The 13,215-nt window shown below is 40.4% G+C and overlaps 1 protein-coding gene across 1 annotated transcript in view; it reads left to right on the plus strand.

Moving 5' to 3' along the window:
- Positions 1 to 11,050, plus strand: part of LOC128602410 (glutamate receptor ionotropic, NMDA 2B-like) — a 47,635-nt gene extending 36,585 nt beyond the window's left edge. The window contains exons 11-13 of the mRNA XM_053616185.1: positions 2,953 to 4,084; positions 4,139 to 4,198; positions 4,265 to 11,050. Of these exons, the coding sequence (XP_053472160.1) occupies positions 2,953 to 4,084; positions 4,139 to 4,198; positions 4,265 to 5,418 (2,346 nt within the window). The 3' untranslated portion in view covers positions 5,419 to 11,050. The remainder of the gene's footprint in view (positions 1 to 2,952; positions 4,085 to 4,138; positions 4,199 to 4,264) is intronic.
- Positions 11,051 to 13,215: the final 2,165 nt, after the last annotated feature.

Genomic DNA, 13,215 nt, shown 5'->3' on the forward strand with positions numbered 1-13,215 from the left:
GATCCTGCGCTCTGACCCCAGCTTCCTGACATGCTGGGGTATGCGAAGAAAAGAATTTCACTGTGCTCTAATGTTTATGTGACCAATAAAGACTCATTATCATTAGTTAACTGATGTTTGCTTTCTAAATGAAACTAGTTGGAACCATCTCTGAAATGGAAACGCTCTGTTGTAGGGTTTAACATAAAGTACTTTTGTACTTCATGTACATATACTTATGTACATGCGCTTTTTTAAATTTTTAATACATTTGCAAAGATTTCAAACAAACTTCCTTCACGTTGTCATTATGGGGTATTGTTTGTAGAATTTTGAGGAAAATGATGAATTAATCCATTTTGGAAGAAGGCTGTAACATAACAAAATGTGGAAAAAGTGAAGCGCTGTGAATAATTTCCAGATGCACTGTATGTGGAAAGGAAGGACTGTTGTCTGAAATTAAATGGCCTGCCCATTCAGCCAACCTTAACCCAACTGTGCTGCTCAGGATGTTGTTAGATCAAAAGGTCAGAGAAAGGTTTTCCAACCAGCTCCACAGACCTTTGTAAAGTCTTGCAAGGGACCTGGCAAAGCATCTCTGAAAACCCTGGTTATAGTAATAATAGTCTTAATTACAGTTATTTCAGACTGAAAAAAAAAACCTCATATTTTTAAAAGGATAGTTGTCCCCAAAATTTCGACCAGCAGTCTCTATAACTGTAAGGATTATATCCCTGTAAAGGCAGCACTTACATCATATGATAACCTATCTTATGAGCAGTGAAGCATTTCTTGAGGTGCAAGTATATAATAAAATGTTCAAGTATTATAGAATACAGGAGCAGAACAGGGATGGAAGACACTGTAAGAGTAGCTTTAGTATAAGAAAAGCAAAGGTGAAAAGAGCCTGAGACAGTGGGGGTGGGGGTGGGGGCAGTAACAGGTGATAAAATAAAAGAAGAGGTAGACACCTAGGAGGAAAAATAAAGAGAAACATGATATCAGAGACATGTGAATATGTCTACCAGACCAATCAGATGAAGGGGTCAGGAGATAAATGAGAGAAAAGAGCTGAGCTGGCAAGAATGGCCAAAAGCGACAGGGTGTAGTCGAGATATGGCTGACACAAAGGAAGTGTACAGAAACAATGGATATATATGGTGAGTCTGAAAAACGAGTAAGGGGGCGGACAAGAAATAGTTTGTGTCATAGTCTTTCAGAGGGCCTGTGAATATTTTTAGGAGTATTTTTATACTACATATATCTTGTACCCCTCCTGTTTATTGATATTTACATTGTTAAGAATAATTGTTATTTTATGACACTTTATTTTTAAATATATTTAAGGACTTCCTCTTTTGATTAGCACTAAATATTTGAAAAACAGAACTGACATACAGTATGCAAAATTAAACATTCTTATTCTATCATTTGATATGGTATTTTTTAATTTGGCTGAATTTTTAATCACATTGATTGACACTATTTATTGCCAGTGAAAACCAGTCTCACTGCAAAGACACCATCAGTCACACTTTCACCACCTATTTTATCTCTTTCAACCTGTTTTTGACTCTAATCCCTTCTTTATTTGACAGTGCAGGCTTGGGGTCTGATGTATGGAGCTTTAGTAATTTTGAGATTTAATGGGGGCAGTGGTAGCTCAGCGGTTAAAACATTGGATTTCTGATTGGAAAGTCATGAGTTTAAATCCCATCACCACCAAGCTGCCACTGCTGGGCCCTTGTGCAAGGCCTTTAACCCTCAACTGCTCAGTTGTATAAATGAGATATATGTAAGTCACTCTGGATTAGGGATGTCACGATACCAAAAATCTAGTAGTCGGTACCGATACCACCAAAAGTACACAATACTCGATACCAAAGTCGATACCACGGTGTGGTATAAAAAAGAAAAATTTAAATTAAAAACTCTCCTGGAGGACAACCTCCTCTGGCCTCTGGCTGATACTGGCAAAGAGAGGGGGGGTATTTTAGTTATCAAACACTGTCTGACAATGAGTGGTGGTGCACTCCTAAACACACGCACACACACACACACACACAGACACACACCTTATACTCTGAATGCAAGCATTAGTTTAAATTCACTGATATGGTGGCAGGCCAAGAAAATTTATTAAAGCGTGAACATTTGAATAATTATTGGTGACATTAGGCTACATTTAGCTGACAGGACACGGGCTGAATGCATGGTGGCCAATTAGGAGGTAGTTTATAACATTGCAATGTGTTAGCATCGCTAACAAATAACTAGCTATTGCTAACATTACATGGAGCATAACGTTAGCTGGTTTCACGGCAACAATGCAGCTGCCTCAAACAAACATAATATAGGACTGTCTTTCAGGTGGTTCGCCAAATTCCAGGTGTTTCCTCGCTTTGTTTGAAATGAACGATATCATCGGTTGCACACCGGAAACCGATACTAGCTTTCCTCTCAACAAGTCGGGGCGGAGCTAAACTTGTTAAGCTAAGCTAATCTTCTGTAGTTTTTCCCGTGTGCTTGTAGGCGTTCCTCTTCTTCTTTACCACTTGTGGACCGACTAAAAGACTTGCGCATATTTGCTGCCCCCATCAGGTCCGGAAGAATTGCAACCTTGGTACCTCCATTAGAATCGGTTCTAATGATAGTGCACAAAAACAAGTACCGTCACGTTTTAAGAATGTTGGTACCGACTTGGTACCAAAGTATTGGTTCTCGTGACATCCCTACTCTGGATAAGGGCGTCTGCCAAATAACATAAATGTAATGGACCTATCTTTTACTATTCCTTCCTTCAATATTGATTCTTATGAGGCCCACTATGTTGTATTCTACAATCTATGTTGCAAGGGCACTGATTCAAATTTAAAATTGTACTTTATAATTTACCATAAATACAGCATGTTTTATGTCTTGGTTTCGTCGACCCCATTTTTTATTCTTACTTTTCTTTTATTTCTTCACCAGGGCATCTACAGCTGCATCCATGGTGTTCAAATCGAGGAGAACAAATCAGGCCTCAACTCTCCGTCAGCCACCATGAACATGAACATGAACAACACCCACTCTAACATCCTTCGCTTGCTGCGCACAGCTAAAAACATGACCTCCGTGCCTGGGGTCAATGGCTCCCCCCACAGTGCCCTGGACTATGGCCACCGTGAGTCGGCTGTCTATGACATCAGTGAGCATCGACGCAGTCTGGCAGGCCACAGTGACTGCAAGCCCCCACCTCCTTATCTGCCAGAAGATAATATGTTCAGCGACTATGTGAGTGATGTGGAGAGGACTTTTGGGAACATGCATCTGAAGGACAGTAACCTGTACCAGGATCATTACCTGCATCACCATGGGGGCACGGGATCCGGACTGGCTCTGGGTATGTCGGGTCCCTTGCCTAACCGACCTCGTAGCTTAGGCAGTGCCAGCTCATTGGAGGGAGGGATGTACGATTGTGACAGTTTAGGGGGAGGGGTAGCACCTATTTTCACCACCCAGCCCCGCCAGTCGCTGACACACAGGAACAGGGAAAAGTTTGACCTGATTGCAGGCCACCCCACCCAATCGAGCTTCAAGTCTGGCCTGCCTGATCTATATGGGAAGTTTTCCTTCAAAGGTGGGGCGTCCAGTTCAGGGTTTATCGCGGGACATGACAGGTACTGTGGGGGAGGTGGGGCGGGCTCGGGAGGGGATGACGGAAATATCCGTTCTGATGTGTCAGATATTTCCACTCACACCGTGACTTATGGAAATCTTGAGGGCAACGCTAAGCGACGCAAGCAGTACAGGGACAGCCTGAAAAAAAGGCCAGCATCTGCCAAGTCACGCCGGGAACAGGATGAAATTGAGCTGGGCTTCCGGAGGCGCACCCACCACACCATCCACCACCACCACCACCATCATCCTGTTACACAAGGGCACCGTTCAGCTACCCCACCTGTGGAACGCAAGAGCCTGAGAGGGGGAAACTCCTCATACATGTTCCGTGACAAAGATAATCTGAGGGACTTCTACATTGACCAGTTCCGATCCAAGGAAGGGGCATCCCAGTGGGAGCACTTGGATTTGAGTGATGCTCCTGGAATAGGTGGCGGAGGGGGTCTGGGTGGGGGCGGATGTGGCGGCATAGTCAGCAGTGGTGGTGGCGGGGGAGCGTGCACTAGTTTGGTTCCTGTGGACGATTTCTTGAAAGGTAAATCCAAGAAGACAGAGTGTAAGGGTGGATTGGGAGGATCTCCTGGGCAGCAGGGCCATGCATGCTGGGAAAAGAACATTGGAGGGGTGGGGGGTTTGGCCGGAGGGGATTGGGAATGCCGTAACTGCCATAGTGGAGGCAACAAGCCTGTTTGCATGCATGGGGGAGGAGGGGGTGTAGGGGGATCAAGTGGAGGAGGTGGGGGTAGTGGACAAGCCTCCAGCCGGCCAAGCTCAGCCACTTGCAAGCGATGCGATTCATGCAAGAAGCCAGGCAACTTGTATGACATCAGTGAGGACAACCACCTCCTCCTGGATCAGATAGGGAGCAAGTTCCCCCTGGAAGGTGGGAAGGGAGGTGGTGAAGTTGGAGGGGCCCAAACCCAGGTGCAGAGGCGCAAGTTTGGCCCAGGGGGCAGGGTGTTGCGTAGGCAGCATTCCTATGACACATTTGTAGACCTTCAGAAAGAAGGGGCGGGTAGGATGGGAGGCTCTGGGGGGTTTGGAGGAGCATCTGTGCTTCCTCAACCCCGGAGTGTGAGCCTGAAAGAAAAAGATCGCTACATGGAAGGTGCAAGCCCATATGCCCAGATGTTTGAGCGGTATATGGGAGGGGAGCGAGAGACTACGTTTTTTAGTGGTGGGGACCGGGGGAAGGGAGGTGGCTCATCGTTTAACTTGTTCCGTGGGGGTGAGGGTGGGTTGCACCGTCGCTCGGTAGGCGAAAGAGACATGAGGGACAGGGATAGAGGCATGATGGGAGGAGGTATGGGAGGTACCCGAGGGGTTGGGACTTACTCCTTGTCTAAATCTCTCTACCCAGATAAGGTGAACCAGAACCCATTCATCCCAACCTTCGGCGATGACCAGTGCCTATTACATGGCGCCAAATCGTACTACATCAAAAAGCAGCAGGCACAGCCGCAGCAGCAACAGACGCAACAGCAGCAACAGCTCCTCAACAACAACAACCGGGCAGACTTCCGCGGCTCCATGGGGGTGACTTCTTATTTGCCAGCCTCTGCCTCTGCTGGGGTTTTGTCCAACGTGGGACCCCGTTTTCCCAAGGAGCTGTGCCTGGCTGGGCCCCTCAGCAACCACCATGGAGGGGCAACAGGCAACAACAAGCTGCTGTCATCAAGGGACGGGTTAGGGATGGGGCAAGGACAGAGACCTTTCAATGGCTCAAGTAATGGACATGTATACGAGAAGCTCTCCAGCATTGAATCTGATGTCTGATGTTTATGTGCAAGTGAGAGACAGAGGCAGAAAGAGAGAAATGGAAAGAGAGAAGTGGAAATTCAAAAGCAAAGAGGCAGCAGACTAAGGTAACGACCAACAGATTGTGTCTACTTTGTAATTTCACTTTCAAAACCAAGAAAGCAAGCAAGAGGAACTGATCTATGCTTAATACAGGTGGACGTAGCACTGTTGGAGCACTGTAAATAAAGAGAAGGGACCAGCTCACAAGACAAAAGCTCAGACCATATAGTGACAACCTCAGTATATCCTTCTTTTTATCCTCTCTTCTTTTTATTGTCCCTTCTATTTTTCTGCTCCTTATACCAAAACACAATATCCGATTCAGCTTAGGTACAGAGACCTGGTACAATCGTGAAGAGAAATCAGTTATTGTCTAGAAACAACAGGGTAAACCTTACAATAATTGTATTGGTGGTGTTAACAATAATATTATTAGATATGATTATAATGTTTATGATGTTCAGTTTGGGATTGATTTCTGTATGTTATATGCTATAGTATCTTTGTCCTCTGCTTACAATTCTTTGTTAGCATAGTACTTTGCAGAGAATTCTTATTTCATCATGGGTTGTCATTTGATCCTATTTGTCAACTGAGCTTGCATTGTCTTACATCATCATGCCATTTTGCCCTGATCTGGAGCTCCAGGACCACCAGGGACAATGCCAAGCTGGAAAAAATTTAAACAAACTTGTTTTCCTTTCAGCTTTATTTACTATTAATTATTCATGTTTATTTCTTTTATTGAGTGCTGTAATATTGTATGTAAAAGGCATGATTTGCAAAGTACTTCAGTTGTACTCGAGATATTGTGCTGAAGGACAATTATTATGATCTCTTTTTATGGCTTTACAATTTTTATAATGTTGCATTAATGTCGTTAGAACGTTGGTTTAGTACACAGCACATTACGTGCCTTAGCAGGAGTCCCAGAATTCTAATTATACAGGTCATGTTACTATGGCAACTTTCTGGTCACTGCACACAGATTGGTCATTGGATGAGTATCCATGATTCTGGATCGTTACTTGTGATAAAGACACCTGATTGGAATCACAATGTCCAATTACGTGCAGAGACACAACACAATCATAAATTGTATGATTGTGCAGCACGGATGTAAATTCAGAACGATTGTTTTACAAAATTAGTTTTGAACTGAATTTGCACAGCTCTGTGTGAAACCTGTTCAATAGATAACAAATTGCATTTATTTAGTGCATTTATTAGACTTAAAATTCAGACAGGAAAAATACCTTGTAAATGTCTTATATATTTGAATTGAGCTGCAGGGTGTTAAGTTCAAATACTGGACAAACAAACATAAATCAATTCATTATTTTTTCACACTTGGTTTTTTTATTAATTTTGTCCCTTTCTTTTTGTGCACCCTTAGTCAACAATGAGGTGGGTGTTACAGGATATTATGAAAGAGCTTTGCCTTGGCATTTGCTTGCATTTTATAAGTGTAAATATTCTTTTTTTTCCCCCCCACAATGTACAGTGAGTATACAGCAAAGATGTAACTTTAGAAATGTGTTTTACTAAAGTAGATTTTAAATGAAATTAGAATATTTGCACAATTCAACCTGGCCAAAAATGATGAATACAGAGAACATAAAAATTATAATATGATAAGTACAATAGTTACTTATGTCTTTACTATCACTATTTGTTTTCACAGATGGCACCCTGACTAGCTCTGGGAGGCAGAATAATCTTTCTTGCTTATATAACAGTTAAATAAGTGCTGTTCTGTTATGAACACCCTTCTTTTTTTTTATTTTTATTTTTATTTTATTCCAAATAAATTTGTTGCATTGATGCTTACTACACAAATTTAACATTATGGACTTAACCATTTATGTATATTAAACCACCCACTCTTGGACAACCAGCAATAGTCTATAAATAGTCAGAATTACTGCTTACATACAGGTATTTTGACTAGCATTACATGGATTTGACAAAAATTACACTTAGTTAATTTTTTTTAATAAAAGTTAATAACTTTCTAACTAGTCAAATATTTAAATAGATTAACCAGAAAAACTGGTCATTTAGTTGTGTAATCACTAGTATGTGCCATTTTAGCTTTTTTAATCCCACCAATGAACATATAAACTTTGCTGGTTGTTCCAGAAATCCAATTATTTTCCCATATACCTATATAGCTCTATATGAGTTGGGTTTTTTTTTGTGTGTGTGTGAAATATACCTTTTCTTTATTCACATTTTATAAACATACTCTCAGCCAAACAGATCTCCAATTCAAGCACAATGTTTATATTAATAATTGCTGTGTAAATATCTATTTTGTGGACTTTAAGGAAACACCACTTTTATTGCCACACTTATTTTATTTATTTATTTTTTTTGCTGTGTGAGAGTTTGTGAAACCGTGAGTACATTGTGAGATACATGCATGCACCTTTCTTTCTATTTTGCATTCCAGCTTTTAGATTATGTATAATTCGAAGACCACGTTTAGTGTTTTTCTTTTTCGTGTAAAGAAACGTGTCTTTCTTTTGCTTAACTTGTACCAGTTAGTGCCACAAAGAGTTCAAACAGATAACTGTAAGGTCTGGCATGATGGGTGAAAATACTAATGAGAATGGACATTTTGGAATATATATATTTAAAAAAAAATGGATGGATGTTTGACAGAAAGCATTATCATGTCCTCAGCCTGATTCACAGTGTGTGGGGTTCTAACTTGAGAACAAGTTTATTTTCATTCTTGTGTTCATAGGGCTAATTTTTTCACTTTAAGCGATTGAAATCTTAACCTATCATTGCGAAAAAAACAAACAAACAAAAAAAAGATATATGCATGTTTGACCCTTGGCAAAATGTGTTTTTATTTTAAGCGTGGTCTTTTTTTCTTATTGAAGGTACACTTTTCCTTCAGTCAAGTGTGTTCCTGAAATGACAGATATTTTGCAAGTTCTGTGTACAATTATGCAGTGTGGCCACTTCTTCTGTCACTCTTGATGTTTTATGTGGGATGGATTTGGTAGCACAGGACAGGGAAAATCTGTGTGTGTGGGTGAGACTGGAAGAGCGAGTGTCTATCAGAAAGGAAGTCACACAGGCTAACTCATAAGCTATGGGGTTAGCAGTCCTATGGAACACAATGAATTGCCTGTTAAAATTCCTTATTTTTGTGCGAAATTGAGCTGGCAAGGAATTGGGTTCACCTTTGCTCTTCCTCAGAAACAGCTGCAGTTCTTCCTGTAACATAGCCTATAGTTTGGACTCGCACCAATTCACTGGAGGCTCTGTGATAGCAGAGTTGTTAGGCTGCATGTAGGTGGAGATCACGAGAGACTATGGCAGGAGTGTACACATGAGAGAGTGAAAGATAGTAGCCTACATTTCATTTTTGCACTCTATTATCATTTTCACTCAAGTATAGGATTCTTGGGAGATGGCTGTTGCACAAAGAGAGTGCAACATTGTTATTGAGGGTATGCTTATCAGTCCCTGTTTTCCATTTGCTCCCCAAATCCTCCTCTGCTACTGTATGTCACAGGTATTTGTAGAATATATGTGCCTGAATTCATGCTTGATTACCTCTGTGTGTGGGTATGTGTGAGACGCACTGCAAATGCGTTGAAGTTCTGCTGTAAATAAATAAGTCCCCTTTTCCATAATTTTTAATATATGGAGATATGGATACTAAGATTGGGTAATTTGGCATACACTTTTGTTAGGAAGGTTTTATAACCACCATAGAAGTATAACAAGATCATGTGACCAAGGGTAGACCTGATATTGAAAGGATAAGACGTACGCCTTTGTTGTCTTTCATATAAATTGATATTTCTAATTCTCTTTTTTTTCTTGGTTTTTCGACACTTATTTTAAATGTTACTGACAAATTACAAATGTACAGATTGTGTAAATATGACCAAATGGTTTCTCTTAATCCATTTTTTGTATAGAGAGAGATTACCTGTGTTTAAGATTATAATAATAATTTAACGGGAAATTTCACAGTACTTAAGCTACTGAGAATACAGACACAGTATGTGTGAAATATAAGTGCTAAGATATATTCTTCTGTCTCTTTGTACAAAACAGTGTTGACAATAAATAAAAGGGAGAAATCCCATGTTTTGTTTCTTGTTTTCTTCCTTTTCAGCTGTACCCTAAACTTAATATGACCACAATGAATAATATTCATCAATATTTTTCAAGTATTAATATGCAGTTTGGGGCAGACCCGACATGTCTTTTTTTTTTTTTTTAAACTCTGCGATACTGTGTGGTTTTCCATGGCTGTATTTCTTTACCAGATTTGTTTAAAAGGTATCTTCGTGTAAGATTATAGGCATGAGGGCTCAACAACTTAAACAAATTATTAGTGTATACTAGTGGACTTGGCCAATAAATCATGATTATGAAATCCAATACTGTACAACCATACTAAATAGTATGCAAAATAAATTGGTGTACTTATTATAGGAAAGGTAACATGGGGAAAGAGCAATAAAATACAAAGCAGCATGCAATTATTTATGGCTTGGTAACACAGGGATAGAGTTGGGGAAACTATGCCATACTGCCATACTAAGTAGTGTGGAACCTAGGGTAGGATGGGGAAAAACATTACTATACTAATATACTAAATACTATGCATGGACTGCCAATGGGGAACTACTGTACTAAATAGTAAGCAACTTACGATGGGGTGCTAAACATACAAGCATTAGAATTGAGTAAACCAATACTGTACTACCATACTGTATAGTATATATCCTAAGGTAGCATTATAAACATAGGAGTGGTCATGTAGGGAAAAGCAGAACTATACTACCATACTAAATGGTATGCATTCTCAGATGTCAGAAACCATAAGGGAGGTAGAGTGTGGAAACCAACACAATACTACTATACAGTACTAAATGGTATGCAACCTAATGGGGGAATGCAATGTTGTACTACCATACTTAATAGTATTCAACATGTGGTGGCATATTAAACATCGAAGATGTAGGTATTAAGTGGAAAACCAACTATCATTCTAAATAGTATGCAACCTAGAGTGGCACACATTGTATGGGCAGTAGAGTGGAGTAAACCATGAGAAACCAATACCCTGAGACTGTACTAATTAGTGTGCATCTTACAGTGGAAAAGTAGAGTGTTGAATTGAATTCTTCTGTAGTAAATTGAATGCAAACTAAGGTAGAGTATGGAAAACCGATACCGTACTAACATACTTAATAGTATGCCATCTACGTATGGTGTCATATTAAACATAGAAGAAGTAGGTAGTGTGTGGAAAAATAAAATGGCATACTTCCATACTAAATAGTGTGCAACCTAAGGCAGAGTAGGGAAAATCAGTGATGTGCCACCATTTTTAATAGTATGCAATATACTGTGGCATATTAAACCTAAATAAAATACAATCACTGTCCACTTTATTAGGTCCACCTGTACACCTGCTCATTCATACAATTATCCAATTGGCCAATCATGTCGTGGCAGTGCAATGCATAAAATCATGCAGATACAGGTCAAGTGCTTCAGTTAATATTCACTTCAAACATCAGAGGAGGGAGGTGCAGGGCATGTGGACTTTTGAATATTTCAGAAATTGCTGATCTCCTGGGATTTTCACACACAACAGTCAGTAGAGTTTACACAGAATAGTGGTGTGAAAAACAAAAAAACATCCATCCAACCCCTTGTTGGATTTAAGAGGTCAGAGGAGAATGGCCTGACTGGTTCTAGCTGACAGGAAGGCTACAGTGATTCAACTAACCACCTTTTACAGTACAGAACAGTATTGCAGAAAGCACAAGATAGTGAAATGTGTGGTGGATGAGGTACAACAGAATACCACACTGAATACCACTCCTGTCAGCCAAGAACAGCAATCTGAGGCTTCAGTGGGCATAGGCTCACTGAAACTGGACAATTGAAGATAAGGCAAGCTTTTCCAATCTTCACCTGTCCAATTTCAGTAAGCCTGTGCACACTGTATCTTCAGATTACCATTATCTCAGAGTAGTTCTATTCTACTATTCTGAATAGTATGCAATCTAAGGCGGCAAACAAACCACAGGGAGAAAACCAATACCATAGTACTGTACTAGCTAGTATGCAACTTATAGGGTAGAGAGGGAGAAAAAACAATACTGAATAGTATGCTGTGGCTGTAGGGAAAGTGTATGATTGACATCTGCTGTAGTTTCCATGGAAATGTTGCAGCACCACCACAAGCTAGCAGGATATCAATGTCGAGTGTTGACTTGAAAAAACAGAAAACATTCTTTTTCGTTTTTTTAAACGGTTTAAACATTTTGCTTGACTGAAATTAACCAGTGCCTAGAGACAGGAAACGAGTCGTCACAGCCGATATGAGTGTCTATAAAATATTCAGAGGTGCCTACAGTTATCATTGTCGTTTGGGCTTAAAAATATAGTAGCAGGTTCATCATCCCATGAAGCTATTCACTCTCTCAGTCTCACTCGCTCTCCCTCACACACACACAAACACACATACACACGTACACACAAACAGCCAATCCAGGAATACACTGCAACACATGTAACTATTTCTTGACAATTAACTGTTACCTAGCAACTGGCTCTTTTGAGAGAGAGACCTGTAGGAGAGATGTAGGGAGAGAGAGAGAGAGAGAGAGAGAGAGAGAGAGAGAGAGAGAGAGAAAGAAATCTGGTGTGTTCACGTCCTGGTGGATTGGATGGTACAATGAATCAACGCACAATGCAGAAATGGCAAGTGCAGCAGGAGCTCAACACCCACACTCATCAGAGAAAAGACAGAGAAAGAGAATGACGAGAAGGATAGAGAGGCATCGAGGAAGAGGAAATGACCTGGACAGAGGTTAGGGGGAAAGGATGGAGAGGAAGAGAGGACACTGTGGAGTTAGATAGTACTGATGGAAAGATGGATGGAGGGACAATATAGTGAAGGAGCTCTTAATGGAAGCAGAGTCAGACACTGAAGATCGTGTCTGCAGAGAGGAGAGAGAGGAGAGAAGGAACAGCGTTGCCGTAGAGACAGAGCGCAGCATTTTAGAGCTTAAGTTTTAATGAGGACACGTAGTACATAAAACTCATACACTCTTACACACACACCTGACCACATCTACGTTACAGCACTACAGCGATACATTGAACCTTCAAAAACAATATGACAGGAGATCATGTAATTAACTTGTTTAAGTTTCAGCTGATGATTAAGAGTGCATTATTCATGACTGAGCAATGAATAAATACTGCAAACATGATCCAAAAGCAACATTTTTAGTGAGAAATAGAATGAAAGCCATTCAGGGTGTAGGGATCTGATGATCTATAATAATCTTACATGAATACATCTTATACCCTAGGCACACACCCACACACAAGCAGTAATCCGAATATGAAAAATCACATAACCTGATCATAAATCGGAGCAGATGCACTTCTGAAGGTTTGAAATACACACATTCAGTGATCCATTACAAACCTACTGGTCTCTCAGTATTAACAATAGTGTATTTTATTCTCCTGACAGAAAAGTCACAAAAATTTCATGTGAAATAATCACATGACTATCTTCACGTTATGTTTCACACAGTTCTTTCCAGATGTTGTGTGTGTGTGTGTGTGTGTGTGTGTGTGTGTGTGTGTGTGTGTGTGTGTTCCCACGTTTTTTTTAAATGATTCATTCATTTTTGCATGTGATGTCATATTGTTCATGTGATATTCACGTGTTTACTAAAGTTGTGGTACTTTATAAAATGCAGA

This window comes from Ictalurus furcatus, chromosome 26 (genome assembly GCF_023375685.1).
Source record: "Ictalurus furcatus strain D&B chromosome 26, Billie_1.0, whole genome shotgun sequence".
Classification (NCBI taxonomy): domain Eukaryota; kingdom Metazoa; phylum Chordata; class Actinopteri; order Siluriformes; family Ictaluridae; genus Ictalurus; species Ictalurus furcatus.